Source organism: Pristiophorus japonicus, chromosome 27, assembly GCF_044704955.1.
Source record: "Pristiophorus japonicus isolate sPriJap1 chromosome 27, sPriJap1.hap1, whole genome shotgun sequence".
In the NCBI taxonomy this organism is placed as follows: domain Eukaryota; kingdom Metazoa; phylum Chordata; class Chondrichthyes; family Pristiophoridae; genus Pristiophorus; species Pristiophorus japonicus.
Genome location: NC_092003.1, coordinates 6,206,833 through 6,227,030, shown reverse-complemented (window position 1 = coordinate 6,227,030; position 20,198 = coordinate 6,206,833). Strand labels below are relative to the sequence as shown.

General features: G+C 49.1%; 1 protein-coding gene across 1 annotated transcript in view; it reads right to left on the bottom strand.

The window, feature by feature from the left end:
* ltbp3 (latent transforming growth factor beta binding protein 3) overlaps positions 1-18,805 on the bottom strand; it is a 268,396-nt gene extending 249,591 nt beyond the window's left edge. Inside the window, exon 1 of the mRNA XM_070868186.1 lies at positions 18,662-18,805. Within this exon, the coding sequence (XP_070724287.1) occupies positions 18,662-18,677 (16 nt within the window). The 5' untranslated portion in view covers positions 18,678-18,805. The remainder of the gene's footprint in view (positions 1-18,661) is intronic.
* Between the last annotated feature and the right edge of the window lie 1,393 nt (positions 18,806-20,198).

The following is a 20,198-nucleotide window of genomic DNA, read 5'->3' as shown; positions in this document are numbered from 1 at the left end:
GCCCCCGGCTGAGCTACTCATGAAAAGGACGCTTAAAATCAGACTCTCGCTGGTTCACCCCAACCTGCATGATCAGGTAGAGAGCAGGCGGCAGCAACAAAATGTAAATGATGGTCTTGCGCCACTGTGTCACAGGAAATTGATCTGAATGACCCTGTGTATGTGCTAAACTATGGACATGGTCCCAAGTGGATCGTGGGCACGGTAATAGCTAAAGAAGGGAGTAGGGTGTTTGTAGTCAAACTAGACAATGGACAAATTTGCAGAAAGCACCTGGACCAACCGAGGCAGCGGTTCACAGACTGCCCTGAACAACCCACAGCAGACACCACCTTTTTCGAACCCACAACACACACCCAAAGGATCAACGACACCACGCCGGACCAGGAAATTGAACCCACCACGCCCAACAGCCCAGCAAGGCCAGGCTCACCCAGCAGCTCTGCAGGGCCAACAACACGCCAGCCCAGCGAGAACAGACCAGAACAGACATTTGTACCGAGGCAGTCCACCAGGAAAAGAAAGGCTCCCGACCGCCTCACCTTGTAAACAGTTTTCACTTTGACTTTGGGGAGGAGTGATGTTGTGTATCTGTAAAGCATGCACTCCCATGTTCCGCCACCAGGGAGTGCATCCCCTGAAGTCCCAGGGGATCCCAGCATTCCTTGGGAGCACTGTTTTTAAGTCGGCCCTTAAGGCCTGTTCCTCACTCTGGAGTGTCTTAATAAAGACTGCGGTCATTGTTACTTTAACCTCCCTGTGTGCAGTCTCATCTGTGTTAGGAACACAGTGGTGGGGGTCTGGAACTCACTGCCTGGAAGGGTGGTGGATGCAGAAACCCTCACCACATTTAAAAGGTGCTTGGATGGGCACTTGCAGTGCCGTAACCTGCAGGGTTACAGACCTAGAGCTGGTAATTGGGATTAGACTGGATAACCTTTTGTTGGCTGGCGCAGATACGATGGTAAGTACTGCAGGGAATCGAATACGGCCAGGGTGATCTCCTGGACTAGTTTCGATTGCCTGGATGGGTTGGAGAGAAATTTTCCCAGATTTTTGTCCCCAATTGGCCTGGGTTTTTAATCTGGTTTTTGCCTCTCCCAGGAGATCACATAGCTCCGGTTGGGGTGGAGTGTAGAATGTTTCAGTATAAAGGGTGTCGCAGTTGTGTGAGGCGGACTGGTTGGGCTGGGTGCTCTTTACCTTTCTGCCATTGTTCATTGGTTTATATGTAACCTTCAGGGCTACTGACCGAGGGCCGTGCGGCTCTTTGTCGGCCGGCGCGGACACGAAGGGCCGAAATGGCCTCCTTCTGTGTTGTAAATTTCTATGTTTCTAAGAGCAGTGGAGTTCTCCCCTGGGTCCTGGGGCCAATATTTATCCCTCAATCAACATAACGAAAACAGATGATCTGGTCATTATCACATTGCTGCTTGTGGGAGCTTGCTGTGCGCAAATTGGCTGCCGCATTTCCCACATTACAACAGTGACGACACTCCAAAAGTACTTCATTGGCTGTAAAGTACTTTGAGACGCCCAGTGGTCGTGAAAGGCGCATATAAATGCAAGTCTTTCTTTCTCTCTAGCTACCCTATCAATTCCTTCAAAAGTCATCACCTCTCAATCAAATCACCGTTTAATATTCTCTATTCCAGGGAACACAAGCCCAGTTTATGTAATCTCTCCTCATAATCGCCCTGGTAACATTCTGGGGAATCTGCACTGTGTTCCTTCCCAAGGCCAATTTATCCTTTCATCATCATCGGCGGTCCCTTGAACGAGGATGACTTGCTTCCACATGAGTTCACAGATGCTTCAATGAAGGGCCCGATGTTCCAGTCCTGAACTTCAATTGAGGGGGGTGGAAGATGCCTGTGCGTGGATTTTTTTAACATGTGGTGACCGTTGCACATCAGCCACCACACGGGGCTTGACAGAGCTTGGCCTTTATCCAGTGGCAAGGGTTGAACCAGGACGACTGGAGACCTGCTCTGCTGCACGGACCTATTGCCGTGTGGGCTGGCCCGTGCTGCCCCTGGGCCCTCGGCTCTTCTGGATCCTTTATAAGACTATTGGATCTCCCTCGATGGACGAGTCAGGGTGGGCCTTTCATCGTACATCTTTTTCTTCTGATCTTCCAGTCCCAAAGGTTTGCTGCAGCCCAGTGGTTAATTCTTGGGCTCAAGCTAGCTTCCAGATTCCAGCCTCAGGAATTTCACTGCAGTCTGTCTGCAGGATCCCCACAATGCCAAACGGAGCTCGACCTCGGTGTACGAAGTAGGATGTTTGCGCACAGCTGCGGCCTTGAGTCAGAGAAGTTGACTACTGTTCAGGTCTACGCTGCTCAGTCGAGGAGGACAGTTGAGAACACTGCCAAAGCTGTCTTTGACTGACGATCCTTGTGTTCAGAGTTCCAGCTTAATGACTGAGCAAAGAGCTAAAACAGTCCAGTTGCAATTGACTCCAGTTCTGTAAGTTGCGTCAGATGTGTTCATCGGGGACTGGGTTTTGAGCGCCTGAGGGGAGTCAGAGAGGAATATTCCACATTATTTCTCCCCCCCCCCCCTCCCCACTTATTGGCCCTAGGTTCTTTCTCTTGAATTTGTCTCCCCCAGGGGATCGATGATCAGCCATGATCTTATTGAATGGCGGAGCAGGCTCAAGGGGCCGTAAGGCCTTCTGCTGCTCATATTTATTTTTAGAAATAGGAGCAGGAGTAGGCCATATGGCCCCTCGAGCCTGCTCCGCCATTCAATAAGATCATGGCTGATCCAATCATGGACTCAGTTCTACTTCCCTGCCCGCTCTCCATAACCCCTTATCGTTTAAGAAACTGTCTATTTGTGTCTTAAATTTATTCAATGTCCCAGCTTCCACAGCTCTCTGAGGCAGCGAATTCCATAGATTTACAACCCTCAGAGACGAAATTCCTCCTCATCTCACTTTTAAATGGGCGGCCCCTTATTCTAAGATTATGCCCCCTAGTTCTAGTCTCCTCCATCAGTGGAAACATCTTCTCTGCATCCACCTTGTCAAGCCCCCTCATAATCTTATACGTTTCAATAAGATCACCTCTCATTCTTCTGAATTCCAATGAGTAGAGGCCCAACCTACTCAACCTTTCCTCATAAGTCAACCCCCTCATCTCCGGAATCAACCTTGTGAACCTTCTCTGAACTACCTCCAAAGCAAGTATATCCTTTCGTAAATATGGAAACAAAAACTGCACGCAGTATTCCAGGTGTGGCCTCACCAATACCCTGTATAACTGTAGCAAGACATCCCTGCTTTTATATTCCATCCCCTTTGCAATAAAAGCCAAGATACCATTGGTCTTCCTGATCACTTGCTGTACCTGCATACTATCCTTTTGTGTTTCATGCACAAGTACCCCCAGGTCCCGCTGTACTGAAGCACTTTGCAATCTTTCTCCATTTAAATAATAACTTGCTCTTTGATTTTTTTCTGCCAAAGTGCATGATCTCACACTTTCCAACATTATACTCCATCTGCCAAATTTTTGCCCACTCACTTAGCCTGTCTATGTCCTTTTGCAGATTTTTTGTGCCCTCCTCACACATTGCTTTTCCTCCCATCTTTATATCATCAGCAAACTTGGCTACAGTACACTCAGTCCCTTCTTCCAAGTCATTAATATAGATTGTAAATAGTTGGGGTCCCAGCACTGATCCCTGTAGCACCCCAGAGAATGAACCATTTATCCCGACTCTCTGTTCTCTGTTAGTTAGCCAATCCTCTATCCATGCTAATATATTACCCCCAACCCCGTGTACTTTTATCTTGTGCAGTAACCTTTTATGTGGCACCTTGTCAAATGCCTTCTGGAAGTCCAAATACACTAAATCCACTGGTTCCCCTTTATCCACCCTGTTCGTTACATCCTCAAAGAATTCCAGCAATTTCAGAATTTCTTATGTTCCTACATGGCTGCACTGGCCGAGGGAGGTGGGGGGGGCGGGGGGAGAAGAAGTATTTGGTCACCATCATCATCATAGCCAGTCCCTCAAAATCAAGGAAGACTTGCTTCCACTCAAAGTGAGTTCTCAGGTGACTGTACAGTCCAATACTGGAATTACAGTCTCTGTCACAGGTGGGACAGACAGTGTTTGGAGGAAAGGGTGGATGGGAGTCTAGTTTGCCGCACACTCCTTCTGCTGCCTGCGCTTGTTTTCTGCATGCTCTCAGCGACAAGAATCGAGGTGCTCAGCGCCCTCCCGGATGCTCTTCCTCTACTTGGGGCAGCCTTTGGCCAGGGACTCCCAGGTGTCGGTGGGGATGTTGCACTTTATCAGGGAGGCGTTGAGGGTGTCCTTGAAACGTTTCCTCTGCCCACCTGGGGCTCGCTTGACGTGTAGGAGTTCCGAGTAGAGCGCTTGATTTGGGAGTCTTGTGTTGGGCATGCGAACAATGTGACCCGCCCAACGGAGTTGGTCAAGTGTGGTCAGTGCTTCGATGCTGGGGATGTTGGCCTGATCGAGAACACTGACGTTGGTGCCTCCGTTCTCCCAGGGGATATGCAGGATCTTGCGCAGATCACATGGTTTGGTCACGTTGTCCCGATCATTCTGAGTTTGGTGCAGGCTTTGAGGGAACAACTGGTCTTAACCTGCCCCTCAATTTTGTGTTTTTGTGCGATTAACTTTCTCCTGGAGGTGTAAACTCCTCACCGAGGTCCAGTTCCCATAGTCAGCCGTGGCTCAGTTGGTAGCACTCTTCTCATTGGCTGTAAAAGCGCTTTGTGATGTCCAGAGGCTATGAAAGGCACAATAGAAAGATCCTGCAAATCCATAGGCAGGACAGACGCACCAACGTCAAGTGTTCTCGCTCAGGTCAACATCCCCAGCATTGCAGCACTGACCACACTCGACCAGCTCCGCTGGGCAGGCCACATTGTCCGCATGCCCGACACGAGACTTCCAAAGCAAGCGCTCTACTCGGAGCTTCGACACACGGCAAGCGAGCCCCAGGTGGGCAGAGGAAACGCTTCAAGAGCACCCTCAAAGCCTCCTTGACAAAGTGAAACATCCCCACTGACACCTGGGAATCCCTGGCCCACGACCGCCCAAAGTGGAGGAAGAGCATCCGGGAGGGCGCTGAGCACCTCATGTTCCGTCGCCGAGAGCGTGCAGAAACCAAGCGTAGACAGCGGAAGGAGCGTGCGTCAACCCAGACTCCCCACCCACCCTTTCCTTCAACCACTGTCTGCCTCACCTGTGACAGAGACTGTCGGTCCCGCACTGGATTCCTCAGTCACCTGAGAATTCACTTTTAGAGTGGAAGCAAGTCTTCCTCGACTCCGAGGGACTGCCTATGATGTGAAAGGCAAGTTCTTTCTTTCTGACTCAGAGCTGACAATGTTGTCTCGGTGCCAAATGCTCCCTTCTGGTAGAGAGCATCCCCTTCACAAAGCATTCTGGAAGGCTCTCTTGCACTCGAACAGTTAAGCTGAATAGATAAAAGATTACAGACACTATTTTGCACATTCCTCTTACGACTCTTAATGAAGACCAGAACCTCCCCCTCAGGACAGTCTGAGACACAACAAAACTCTAGATTAGAGCAACAGGGAAGCCTCAGCAATTGGTTGCACTAATTTAGATTTAATTAATGAAAAATACACTGACTGGTGAATCCTATAGTAAATCAGAGACTTGGAAAGAAGACAAATAGGAAAGGAGTGTTTCAGTTGAACAAAGTTGGCTCCAAATAGCATATAGAGTGTAATGTGCATCATCGTATTATCCACCTTCCAGTTTATCAGTCAGGACTGTTCCTCGTGCGAGACATTACATCAGTGCAAGAACGCTAATGCCATCAAGCACAAAATAGGCCTCACAGTCCAATAAAGATTAAATTCAATTCCTGTTATTTGTCTGTGCGTAGCTCTGGCCTGCATATCATGAAATGGACACAGCGGTACTGGGGAAGGTAAAAAAAGATTCAGAAGGATGATAGCAGAACCGAGAGGGTGTACTTATCAAGAAAAGCTGAACAGGCTGGGGTTCTTTCCTCAAGAAAAGAGATGTCCGAGGGGTGACCTAATAAAGGTCATTCAGAAAGTGAAAGGGTTCAAAAGAATTTGAGTATAGGAGCAGGGAGGTCTTGCTGCAGTTGTACATCATCATCATCATCATCATCATCATCGGCAGTCCCTCAGCATCGAGGAAGACTTGCTTCCACTCCTGAAGTGAGTTCTTTGGTGGCTGAACAGTCCAATACGAGAGCCACAGACTCTGTTTTGGTCTCCTAATCTGAGGAAGGGCGTTCTTGCTATCGAGGGAGTTCACCAGACTGATTCCCGGGATGGCAGGACTGACATATGAGGATCGACTGGGCCTGTATTCACTGGAGTTTAGAAGGATGAGAGGGGATCTCATAGAAACATATAACATTTTGACGGGACTGGACAGGTTAGATGCAGGAAGAATGTTCCTGATGTTGGGGAAGTCCAGAACCAGGGGAAACAGTCTAAGGATAAGGGATAAGCCATTTAGGACTGAGATGAGGAGAAAATACTTCATTCAGAGAGTTGTTAACCTGTGGAATTCCCTGCCGCAGAGTTGTTGATGCCAGTTCATTGGATATATTCAAGAGGCAGTTAGATATGGCCCTTACGGCTAAAAGGATCAAGGGGTAATGAGAGAAAGCAGGAATGGGGTACTGAGGTGAATGATCAGCCATGATCTTATTAAATGGTGGTGCAGGCTCGAAGGGCCGAATGGCCTGCTCCTGCACCTATTTTCTATGTTTCTATGTCACAGGTGGGACAGATAGTCAATGTGGGAAAGAGTGGGTGGGACTGGTTTGCCTCACGCTCTTTCCGCTGTCTGCGCTTGATTTCTGCATGTACAGGGCCTTGGTGAGACCACACATTGAGTATTGTGTGCAGTTTTGGTCTCCTAATCTGAGGAAGGACATTCTTGCTATTGAGGGAGTGCAGCGAAGGTTCACCAGACTGATTCCCGGGTTGGCAGGACTGACATATGAAGAAAGACTGGATCGACTAGGCTTATATTCACTGGAATTTAGAAGAATGAGAGGGGATCTCATAGAAACATAGAAAATTCTGACTGGATTGGACAGGTTAGATGCAGGTAGAATGTTCCCGATGCTGGGGGAGTCCAGAACCAGAGGTCACAGTCTAATGATAAGGGGTAAGCCATTTAGGACCGAGATGAGGAGAAACTTTTTCACCCAGAGAATTGTGAACCTGTGGAATTCTCTACCACAGAAAGTTGTTGAGTCCAGTTCGTTGGATATATTCAAAAGGGAGTTAGATGTGGCCCTTATTGCTAAAGGAATTAGGGGGTATGGAGAGAAGGCAAGAGGCGGGTATTGAAGTTGCATGATCAGCCATGATCATATTGAATGGCGGTGCAGGCTCGAAAGGCCGAATGGCCTACTCCTGCTCCTATTTTCTGTGTTTCTATGTCTCTAATAAGGTAGATGTAGAGAAGTCGTTTCCATTTGTGGGAGTATCCAAAACTACAGGCCATCAATATAAGTTAGTTCCGAATAAATCCAACAGGGAATTCAGGAGAAACTTCTTTTTTCATTTTTCATTCATTTTTCCTTGAGCTGGCCTTGCCCTGCACACCGGGTCTCACTTAGGGCAGCGATGTCGACATCGAAGCGTCTAAGTTCCCGGGCAACTATGACGGTGCGGCGTTCGGGCCTGTCGCTGTTGGAGTTGTCCATGAGGGTCATGACGTTCCAGGTCCCGAACTTCATGTTAAAGGAGTGGAAGATGCCTGTGCGTGAGTTCTTTTAACGTGGGGTGGCCGTTGTACACCGGCCACCACACGGGCTTAGCTGAGCAAGGTCTTGGCCCAGTGGCAAGGGGGTCCAAGACGACTGCAGACCAGGCACTGCTGTATGAGCCTGGTTGCCTACGGTGAGATGTTGGCCGCAAGCTCGGCACTGGGTCGTGCCCTTGATGTTAGGTGGTCTGAGGCTTGGTTGGGGGCAAGCATTGGGAGGGTCAGTGGTCCACTGGAGTGCAGAGTGGTCACAGTCATGGTGCTCACGACCAGCTGGAGGAGAAGAGGCCAGGTTACTAGTAGGGAAGGCGAGGCCCAGTCATCACTGAAGAGGAGGAGGCCCGATCACCGTTGAGGAGGGGAGGAAAAAGGTAACTTCTTTACCGAGAGAGTGGTGAGAATTTGGAACTTGCTACCACACAGGAGTGGTTGAGGCAAATAGCAGAGATGCATTTAAGGGGAAGCTGGATAAACACACGAGGGAGAAAGGAATAGAAGGATATGTTGATGGGCTGAGATGAAGAGGGGTGGGAGGAGGCTGGTGTGGAGCATAAACACCGGCACGAAGCAGTTGGGCCGAATGGCCTGTTTCTGTGCTGTAAATTCTACATAAATCTTCATTCCCGTGCTCAAGGTATTGCTGCAACCATACTCATTGGACTACATTACTGTCTGTGGGCGCTATCTAGGGAAATCAGGGATAGTATTAAAGCCAAGGAAGTGGCATACAAATTGGCCAGAAATAGCAGCGACCCTGGGGACTGGGAGAAATTTAGAACTCAGCAGAGGAGGACAAAGGGTTTGATTAGGGCAGGGAAAATGGAGTACGAGAAGAAGCTTGCAGGGAACATTAAGGCGGATTGCAAAAGTTTCTATAGGTATGTAAAGAGAAAAAGGTTAGTAAAGACAAACGTAGGTCCCCTGCAGTCAGAATCAGGGGAAGTCATAACGGGGAACAAAGAAATGGCAGACCAATTGAACAAGTACTTTGGTTCGGTATTCACTAAGGAGGATACAAACAACCTTCCAGATATAAAAGGGGTCAGAGGGTCTAGTAAGGAGGGGGAACTGAGGGAAATCTTTATTAGTCGGGAAATTGTGTTGGGGAAATTGATGGGATTGAAGGCCGATAAATCCCCAGGGCCTGATGGACTGCATCCCAGAGTGCTTAAGGAGGTGGCCTTGGCAATAGCGGATGCATTGACAGTCATTTTCCAACATTCCATTGACTCTGGATCAGTTCCTATGGAGTGGAGGGTAGCCAATGTAACCCCACTTTTTTAAAAAGGAGGGAGAGAGAAAACAGGGAATTATAGACCGGTCAGCCTGACCTCAGTAGTGGGTAAAATGATGGAATCAATTATTAAGGATGTCATAGCAGTGCATCTGGAAAATGGTGACATGATAGGTCCAAGTCAGCATGGATTTGTGAAAGGGAAATCATGCTTGACAAATCTTCTGGAATTTTTTGAGGATGTTTCCAGTAAAGTGGACAAAGGAGAACCAGTTGATGTGGTATATTTGGACTTTCAGAAGGCTTTCGACAAGGTCCCACACAAGAGATTAATGTGCAAAGTTAAAGCACATGGGATTGGGGGTAGTGTGCTGACGTGGATTGAGAACTGGTTGTCAGACAGGAAGCAAAGAGTAGGAGTAAACGGGTACTTTTCAGAATGGCAGGCAGTGACTAGTGGGGTGCCGCAAGGTTCTGTGCTGGGGCCCCAGCTGTTTACATTGTACATTAATGATTTAGACGAGGGGATTAAATGCAGTATCTCCAAATTTGCGGATGACACTAAGTTGGGTGGCAGTGTGAGCTGCGAGTGGGATGCTATTAGGCTGCAGAGTGACTTGGATAGGTTAGGTGAGTTAAGAAAGCAAGTGGCATGTTGGCCTTCATAGCGAGGGGATTTGAGTACAGGGGCAGGGAGGTATTGCTACAGTTGTACAGGGCCTTGGTGAGGCCACACCTGGAGTATTGTGTACAGTTTTGGTCTCCTAACTTGAGGAAGGACATTCTTGCTATTGAGGGAGTGCAGCAAAGATTCACCAGACTGATTCCCGGGATGGCGGGACTGACCTATCAAGAAAGACTGGATCAACTGGGCTTGTATTCACTGGAGTTCAGAAGAATAAGAGGGGACCTCATGGAAACGTTTAAAATTCTGACGGGTTTAGACAGGTTAGATGCAGGAAGAATGTTCCCAATGTTGGGGAAGTCCAGAACCAGGGGTCACAGTCTGAGGATAAGGGGTAAGCCATTTAGGACCGAGATGAGGAGAAACTTCTTCACCCAGAGAGTGGTGAACCTGTGGAATTCTCTACCACAGAAAGTAGTTGAGGCCAATTCACTAAATATATTCAAAAGGGAGTTAGATGAAGTCCTTACTACTAGAGGGATCAAGGGGTATGGCGAGAAAGCAGGAATGGGGTACTGAAGTTTCATGTTCAGCCATGAACTCATTGAATGGCGGTGCAGGCTAGAAGGGCTGAATGGCCTGCTCCTGCACCTATTTTCTATGCTGTGCACAAATTGGCTGCTGCGCTTCTCTGCATCACAACAGTGACTACACTTCAAAAAGTGCGTTGGGCCGTCTGGAGATCGTGAAAGGCGCTATGGAAATGCAAGTACTTGGTTTCTTTCCAATCAGTAGAAAACAGCACGGGAGATGGGTGAGGGAGAATGAAACCAAGCTCTCTCTTGCCCCTATTCCATTATTTAAAGGGGCTGCTCCTCAAATTCTGCCCGCACTTCAGTCTTTGGGCACCCGGTGCGGAGGGGAGCGGGCAGGTCGGAAGGCCTCCTCGTTGGACTGCTCCTGGGCATGGCCAAGGTGGCCATTAACCGGTCCAGGCAGCGGGCGGTCGATGGGTCATTCAGCCCGACTGCCTGCCTCTCTTCCGCGGTTACATGCGAGCCAGGGTGTCCCTGGAGATGGAGCACGCAGTGTCCACCGGTACGCTCGCGGCCTTCCGCGAGAGGTGGGCGCCGGAGGGGCTGGAGTGCCTCATCAGCACCCAGCAACCAAATTTTAATTTGATTTAAGTTTATGGTTAAAAAGTTAATTTGTTTATTTGTCGGTTTTTGTGCCCCCCGTTAATAAGGGACACTTGATTTATGGTTTTACAAAAATAGTTGGAGCTGTGTCATCATCATCATAGGCAGTCCCTCGGAATTGAGGAAGACTTGCTTCCACTCTTAATACGAGTCCTTAGGCAGCTGAACAGTCCAATACGAGAGCCACAGTCCCCGTCACAGGTGGGACCGATATTTGTTGAGGGAAGGGGAGGGTTTGCCGCACGCTCCTTCCGCTGCCTGCGCTTGGTTTCTGCGTGCTCTCGGCGACGAGACTCGAGGTGCTCAGCGCCCTCCCGGATGCACTTCCTCCACTTAGGGCGGACTGGTCTTTGGCCAGGGACTCCCAGGTGTCGGTGGGGGATGTTGCACTTTATCAGGGAGGCTTTGAGGGTGTCCTTGTAACGTTTCCTCTGCCCACCTTTGGCTCCTTTGCCATGAAGTAGTTCCGAGTAGAGCGCTTGCTTTGGGAGCCTCATGTCTGGGGCATGCGGACAATGTGGCCCGCCCAGCGGAGCTGAGCGAGTGTGGTCAGTGCTTCAATGCTGGGGATGTTGGCCTGGTTGAGGACGTGTGTTGCTGTGTAATAAGTGAGTAACTGACCAGGCCACAAAACAGTAACAGGCCGGGGGGGGGGGAGGGGGGAGAAGGGAAACGGCCACATACCAACAACCTGTCCGGGGGGGGGGGGGGGGGGGGGGGTTGGGGGAGAGGTGGAGGGGGGGGGGGGGGGGTGCGTGCATGGGGCTGCTGTTTTCGCCACTCCTCCTGCAGAAAGTGAAAATAAAAGCCGGCAGGCAAATTGGCGTTGCTCTGTTGAGGCCGACAAACTCCAAATAAGCTCAAACATTTACCAGGGCCGCTGCTGGCTGCTCACACCAGACAATATCTCAACCTCGTCACCAAGCTCCCCCCCCCTTTCATTGTAAATGCTTTGTTATCGGTGCACCCGTCACATCTCTCCGCCGTTAGGAGAGACAGACGAGCCGAGCCTGGTATTTACTCTGCAGTCTATAGACGTCGCAAGCCAACACAAACAGGCTCCCTTTCCCATTTGTTGCCTGCATTGTCAGTGCGGATGTGTGCTCGGCTGGACTCAGTGTACCTGTTCTATTATTTTAGGCAGCGCCTCTGTTTTGGTTTCGTTCAAGTACAACACTGAGAGATGGAAGGAATGTCGTGGGTTCCCAGGCATTGCTCACATATTCCACGGCTGAGGATATTGCCTGGAACAAGTCCCAACAACCGGGCTCCCAAATTAACAATGAAACGAGGGGGGGGGGGAGGGAGGGGGCTGGACTTACTTCAGGCAAGACGGCTGGATGAATCAGTTCAGGATCACTGAAGCTCAATCGAAGCACTTTATAAAGAAAACTAGTCTCTTTTTAAAAAGGCTTTTCCTTGTTGGGGATGGGCGTCATGTTTTCATCAAAATTCACGGCACGGAAGGAGGCCATTTCGGCCCATCGCGTCTGCACCGGTCGACAAAGAGCTACCCAGCCTAATCCCACTTTCCTGCTCTCGGTCCGTAGCCCTGTAGGTTACAAGTGCACATCCAAGTACTTTTCAAATGCGATGAGGGTTTCTGCCTCTACCACCCTTTCAGGCAGTGAGTTCCAGACCCCCACCACCCTCTGGGTGAAAAAAGTTCTCCTCAACTCCCCCTCTAATCCTTCTACCACTTACTTTAAAATCAATTCGAAATAGGTCCACTCTATCTCGGCCCCCTCAGAATTTTACCCACCTCAATCAGGTCTCCCCTCAGCCTCCTCTGTTCCAAAGAAAACAACCCCAGCTTATCCAATCTTTCCTCAGCTAAAATTCTCCAGTCCAGGCAACATCCTCGTAAATCTCCTCTGTACCCTTTCCAGTGTAAGCCCCGTCATGTGGTGACCAGAACTCTGCACAGTACTCCAGCTGTGACCGAAACTAGAGTTTTGTAGAGTTTTCTCAGCTGTCTCCTGAAAGGAGGTTGACTCTAGCTGGGATACAGTTCTACAAACACTGGAAGCCCCCGCCCTTACTACTTCACTCAAGTAGACATTCCTCCTGTGCCAATATAGGCAGTGAGCTCATCAACTCTGGGGCACACCACAGCACAGCCCGATACACGCACTTTGCAATAGGATGTTACATAAGAACATAAGAAATAGGAGCAGGAGTCAGCCATTCGGCTCCTCGAGCCTGCTCTGCCATTCAATAAGATCATAGCTGATCTGATCATGGGCTCAGCTCCGATTCCCTGCCCGCTCCCCATAATTCTTGACTCCCTTATCGCTCAAAAATCTGTCTATCTCCACCTTAAATATATTCAGCGACCCAGCCTCCACAGCTCTCTGGGGCAGAGAATTCCAAAGATTCACAACCCTCAGAGAATAAATTCCTCATCTCAGTTTTAAATGGGCAACCCCTTATTCTGAAACTGTGCCCCCTAGTTCTAGATTCTCCCACGAGGGGAAACATCCTCTCTGCATCTACCCTATCAAGCCCCCTCAGAATCTTACACGTTTCAATAAGATCACCTTTTAGGATAGCGATCAAGAGCAAAAAAAAACACCAGCTGATTTTTTTTTCCTCCTTCTAGCCGAGGAGCACCGAAGTTAATTGTAGCATCTGCAGCTCAGCACAGATCAGGGACTGAACCTGGCTATGCCTGGGCCATAGGGATTAATGCTGCACTATCCCTTTCCTAGCGCAGTAAGTAGATACCTTGTTTAGCTGATGGTGTGGTTGGCAAATATTGGTGTTCAGAAGGACCTGGGTGCCCTTGTACACGAATCACTGAAAGTTAACATGCAGGTACAGCAAGCAGTTAAGGCGGCAAATGGTATGTTGGCCTTTATTACAAGAGGATTTGAGTACAAGAGTAAAGACGTCTTACTGCAATTGTGTAGGGCCCTGTTGAGACCTCACCTGGAGTATTGTGGTCTCCTTATCAAAAGGAAGGATATACTTTCCATAGAGGGAGTGCAATGAAGGTTCAACAAACTGATTCCTGGGATGGGAGGATTGTCCTATGAGGATTGAGGAGACTTGGCCTATATTCCCTAGAATTTAGAAGAATGAGGGGTTGTCTTCTTAGGCATTCCCTCGGAATCGAGGATGACTTGCTTAGAAACATAGGAAATAGGTGCAGGAACAGGCCATTCGGCCCTTCGAGCCAGCACCACCATTCAATATGATCATGGCTGATCATGCAACCTCAGTACCCCACCCCTGCTTTCTCTCCATACCCTCTGATCCCTTTAGCCGCAAGGGCCACATCTAACTCCCTTTTGAATATGTCCAATGAACTGGCCTCAACAACTTTCTGTGGCAGAGAATTCCACAGGTTCATAACTCTCTGAGTGAAGAAGTTTCTCCTCATCTCGGTCCTATATGGCTTACACCTTATCTTTAGACTGTGACCCCTGGTTCTGGACTTCCTCAACATCAGCAACATTCTACCTGCATCCAACCTGTCCAGTCTCATCAGAATTTTATAAGTTTCTATGAGATCCCTACTCATTCTTCTAAATTCCTGAGAGTATAAGCCTAGCCGATCCAGTCGTTCCTCATATGTCAGTCCTGCCATCCCGGGAATCAGTCTGACGAACCTTCGTTGCACTCCCTCAATAGCAAGCACGTCTTTCCTCAGATTAGGAGACCAAAACTGCACACAATACTCAAGGTGAGGTCTCACCAAGGCCCTGTACAACTGCAGTAAGACCTCCCTGCTCCTATACTCAAATCCTCTCGCTATGAAGGCCAGCATGCCATTTGCTTTCTTTACTGCCTGCTGTACCTGCATGCCTACCTTCAATGACTGATGTACCATGACACCCAGTTCTCGTTTCACCTCCCCTTTTACTAATCTGTCACCATTTAGATAATAATCTGCCTTTTTGTTTTTGCCACCAAAGTGGATAACCTCACATTTATCCACATTATACTGCATCTGCTATGCGTTTGCCCATTCACCTAACCTGTCCAAGTCACCGTGCAGCCTCTTAGCATCTTCCTCGCAGCTTGCACTGCCACCCAGCTTAGTGTCATCTGCAAACTTGGAGATATTACACTCAATTCCTTTGTCTAAATCATTAATGTATATTGTAAATAGCTGGGGTCCCAGCACTGAACCCTGCGGCACCCCACTAGTCACTGCCTGCCATTCTGAAAAGGACCTGTTTATTCCTATTCTTTGCTTCCTATCTGCCAACCAATTCTCTATCCATGTCAATACATTACCCCTAATACCATGTGCCTTAATTTTGCACACCAATCTCTTGTGTGGGACCGTGTCAAAAGCCTTTTGAAAGTCCAAATACACCACATCCATTGGTTCTCCCTTATCCACTCTACTAGTTATATCCTCAAAAAATTCTAGAAGATTTGTCAAGCATGATTTCCCTTTCATAAATCCATGCTGACTTGGACCGATCCTGTCACTGCTTTCCAGATGCGCTATTATATCTTTAATAATTGATTCCAGCATTTTCCCCACTACTGATGTCAGGCTAACCGATCTATAATTCAGTTTTCTCTCTCCCTCCTTTTTTAAAAAGTGGGGTTACTTTAGCTACCCTCCAATCCATAGGAACTGATCCAGAGTCTATAGAATGTTGGAAAATGACCACCAATGCATCTACTATTTCTAGGATCACTTCCTTAAGTACTCTGGGATGCAGACTATCTGGCCCTGCGGATTTATCGGCCTTCAGTCCGTTCAATTTCCCTAACCCCATTTCCTGACCGATAATGATTTCCCTCAGTTCCCTAGTATTTTCGGGAGGTTATTCGTGTCTTCCTTAGTGAAGACAGAACCAAAGTATTGGTTCAATTTGTCTGCCATTTCCTTGTTCCCCATTATGAATTCACCTGATCCTGACTGCAAGGGACCTACATTAGTCTTCACTAATCTTTTTCTCTTCACATATCTATCGAAGCTTTTGCAGTCAGTTTTTAATGTTCCCTTCAAGCTTACTCTCATACTCTATTTTCCTCCTCCTAATTAAACCCTTTGTCCTCCTCTGCTGAATTCTAAATTTCTCCCAGTCCTCAGGTTTGCTGCTTTTTCTGGCCAATGTATCTGCTTCTACACTAATGTGAGTTGTCAGGTGACTGATGAGTCCATTGCGGGACCTACAGTCTCTGTCACAGGTGGGGCAGACAGCGGTTGAAGGGACGGGTGGATGGGGTGGCTTGGGTTGTCGTGCACTCCTTCCACATGCTCCCGGCGAAGAGGTGTTCAGCGCCTTCCAATATGCTTCTCCTCCACTTTGAGCGGTCTTGGGCCAGGAATTTGTGGACACTGGGTAGTGGGCTCCCGAGATCATGGGGTGGGGGCTGGGGAAAGAAGTCCTGGGGTCCAAGGGCACTGGTGGTCTCATCATCATAGGCAGTCCCTCGGAATGGAGGAAGACTTGCCTCCACTCTTAAAATGAGTCCTTAGGTGGCTGAACAGTCCAATATGAGAACCACAGTTCCTGTCGCAGGTGGGACAGACAGTTGTTGAGGGAAAGGGGAGGGTGGGACTGGTTTGCCGCACGCTCCTTCCGCTGCCTGCTTGTTTTCTGCACGCTCTCGGCGATGAGACTCGAGGTGCTCAGTGCCCTCCCGGATGCACGTCCTCCATTTAAGGCGGTCTTTGGCCAGGGACTCCCAGGTGTCGGTGGGGATGTTGCACTTTTTCAGGGAGGCTTTGCGGGTGGTCCCTTGTAACGTTTCCTCTGCCCACCTTTGGCCCGTTTGCCATGAAGGAGTTCCGAGTAGAGCGCTTGCCTTGGGAGTCTCGTGCCTGGCATGCGAATGACGTGGCCTGCCTAGCGGAGCTGATCAAGTGTGGTCAGTGCTTCAATCTTGGCCTGGTCGAGGCCGCTAATGTTGGTGCGTCTGTCCTCCCAGGGGATTTGAAGGATCCTGTGGAGGCATCATTCGTGGTTTTTCTCCAGCGACTTGGTGTCTACTATACATGGTCCACGTCTCTGAGCCATACAGGAGGGCGGGTATTACTACAGCTCTATAGACCATGAGCTTGGTGGCAGTTTTGAGGGCCTGGTCTGCAAACGCTCTCTCTCAGGCGACTGAAGGCTGCGCTGGCGCACTGGAAGCGGTGTTGAATCTCATCGTCTGGGAGCATGGGGTTGACTGCAAGCGCGAGGCAGGAGAATGGGGGCAACACTGCCATTGTCCCCTCTCAATCCTACAAGTGACCCCCTCCACGGGTTCCTGCTCATCAGCCTCCTCCCCTTTTATGCCGCCAACACATCGCTTTCCCCATTGCCAGCTGGATCCTACCTTGACGATTCGGCCTGAAAATGCATGTTTAATGCACACACATTTCCATAAACAAAAATTATTGCACTAAACGTTCATTAAACCGCTACACCAGGAAAGTCATGCCGACTTGAACAACCTACCACCAGCCCCATCTCAAATCTAGGAGGCCATTTTGGACCGGCGCCGAAGCCCTTCAGCGATCTCCCCTGAACCTCGATGACCGACGCCGAAATGCTTGGAAGAACTGCAACATACGGAATGGATTCCTTACAGAGGACCCCACAGTACAACCTGTAGGATCAAACCTTCCTCGCAAACAGTGGGCAACCGTCAACCGCCTCAGAACCGGTCACGGTCGATGCTGCCAGCTTCTCCATAGGTGGAAGGCTATGGATAGACCTGGAGCGCCGGGCCCTGGAACATCGTGGGCGAAGGTTTCGGCGAATACGGGGCCTAGAACCCAGGGGCAGCACGGGCCAGCCCACACTGTGCGATATGTGCGCGCATTAGATCCGTGCAGCAGAGCTGGTCTCCAGTCGTCCTGGTTAACCCTTGCCACTGGATAAAGGCCGAGCTCTGTCAAGCCCGTGTGGTGACACACCATCATCATCATCATCATCATCATAGGCAGTCCCTCCAAATCGAGGAAGACTTGCTTCCACTGCCAAAGTGAGTTCTCTGGTGGCTGAACAGTCCAATACGAGAGCCACAGACTCTGTCACACGTGGGACAGACATTCGTCGAGGGAAGCGGTGGGTGGGGCTGGTTTGCCGCGGGCTCCTTCCACTGTCTGCGCTTGACCTCTTCATGCTCTTTGCGTTGAGACTCCAAGACCTCAACGCCCTCCCAGATGCACTTTCTCCACCTCGGGCGGTCTTCAGCCAGGGGTCTCCCAAGTGTCGGTGATGTCGCACTTTACCAGGGAGGCCTCGAGGGTGTCCTTGTAACGCTTCCTCTGCCCACCTTTGGCTCGTTTACCATGGTGGCTGATGTGCAATGGTCACCACACATTAAAAAAATCCACGCACAGGCATCTTCCACTCAATTGGAGTTCAGGACTGGAACATCGGGTCCTTCATTGAAACATCTGTGAACTCTTGTGGAAGTGAGTCATCCTCGTTCGAGGGAGCGCCCATCATGATGATGATGAGATGGAAGATTAAAGCATCCCCATTACGTGACTGTGGAACCCCTAATCAGACCCTGGAGCACATCATCGAGCACTGCCCTCGGAGGAAATTCATAGACAGCCTACAAGATATTCACGCTGTTACGTGGAAGCTTTGGCCTGGATATCTAACTTAGATACGGGACATTTGCTTCGCTTTGCTACTACCATACAAAAGGAGAGAGATTAAAGTAGTTTCTAAATTTATAAATATTTAAAAAAATTACCGACAAGGCCCTCAGAAATGGTTTTATGCGTTCAAGAGGATTGAATTTGGAGCCAAAATAGAGGGAGGGGCTTACCATGATTGGTTTAGCCAGCAGCCAATCAGAAATTTTTTTTATCATTTGATCTAGGCTTAAATCACTCAGGAAATACCTTTCAACTTTTCCATTGAGGGACAGACACTCCTTGCTGAGCAATCTCTGTTCTGCACGTCAACCAAAGAATCCAATGGGGCTCTTAATCACAGGCTTGTCTCATCGTGAGGTTAAACATTAAGCAACTCGTAACAAAGGCTGCACCCGTTAGCAGTTCAAGTGTAAAACTCACCTGAAATAAAGCGTTGGAAATTTAAATCAGCGGTTTGCTTTTCTTTTTAAGAAACACAAGCTCGCAAAATTCTGGGGGCGGTGGATATCCAGTCAAACTTAATATTAAACACAAAGCCAATTCAATGGGTAGATTTAACGACAGTTTGTGAAATAGGTCATCTTTTTACTTTGATTTAAAGCTTATTTTTTTACATCAGGAATTTTAGTTCAAGAAAAAAAAATAGGACACTTTTTGTTGTTTTTTTTAAAAAAAAACATTCAACATTGGTTGTTTCAATAAGTTCTCAGTAGTTTTGCAGTTTCCTCGTTTCATTGCTTTTCATTCTTACGATCTCTTCCTCTTCAGCTCTGAACTGCTGCTGGTTTACTTTGGACCACTCGGCAAATGTGAGGGCGAAAGTATAACATTACAGAAATGGAATTCCCTCCCTAAACCTCCACCTCGCTTACAGTGTCAGCTGTGGCTCAGTGGGTAGCACACTCACCTGAGTCAGAAGGTTGTGGGTTTAAATCCCACCCCAGGGACTTGAGCACACAAATCTAGGCTGACACTCCAGAGCCAGTGCCGAGGGAGCGGCGCACTGTCGGAGGGGCGGTGCCGAGGGAGCGGCGCACTGTCGGAGGGGCGGTGCCGAGGGAGCGCCGCACTGTCGGAGGGGCGGTGCCGAGGGAGTGGCGCACTGTCGGAGGGGCGGTGCCGAGGGAGCGGCGCACTGTCGGAGGGGCGGTGCCGAGGGAGCGCCGCACTGTCGGAGGGGCGGTGCCGAGGGAGTAAAAACAGAAAATGCTGGAAATCTCAGCAGGTCAGGCAGCATCTGTGGAGAGGAAGCAGAGCTAACGTTTCGGGAAAGATTACGCTCTGAAATTGTTGAACTCGATGTTGAGTCCAGAAGGCTGTAAAGTGCCTAAACGAAAGGTGGTGTGCTGCTCCTTGAGCTTCGTTGCAACAGTGTAGGAGACCGAGGTCAGAGTGGGAATGGAGTGGAGAATTAAAGTGACAGGCGACCGGAAGCTCAGGGTCACACTTGCGGACTGAACGGAGGTGCTCCGCAAAGCGGTCACCCAATCTATGCTTGCGAGCAGCGAATAGTATACTAAATGGAAAGAAGTACAAGTAAATTGCTGTCTCACCTGGATGGAGTATGTGGGGCCCTGGGCAGTAGGAAGGGGAGGAGGTAAAAGGGCAGGTGTTGTATTTCCAGCATTTTCTGTTTGTATTTTGCTTTTGTAATAGTGGTTATGTTACTGGACTAGTAAGCCAGAAGCCTGGACTAATGATTCGGAGACACCAGTTCAAATCCCACCACAGCAGCTGGGGAATTTAAATCCAGTTAATTAAATGGACGAGTACCAGAACTGCC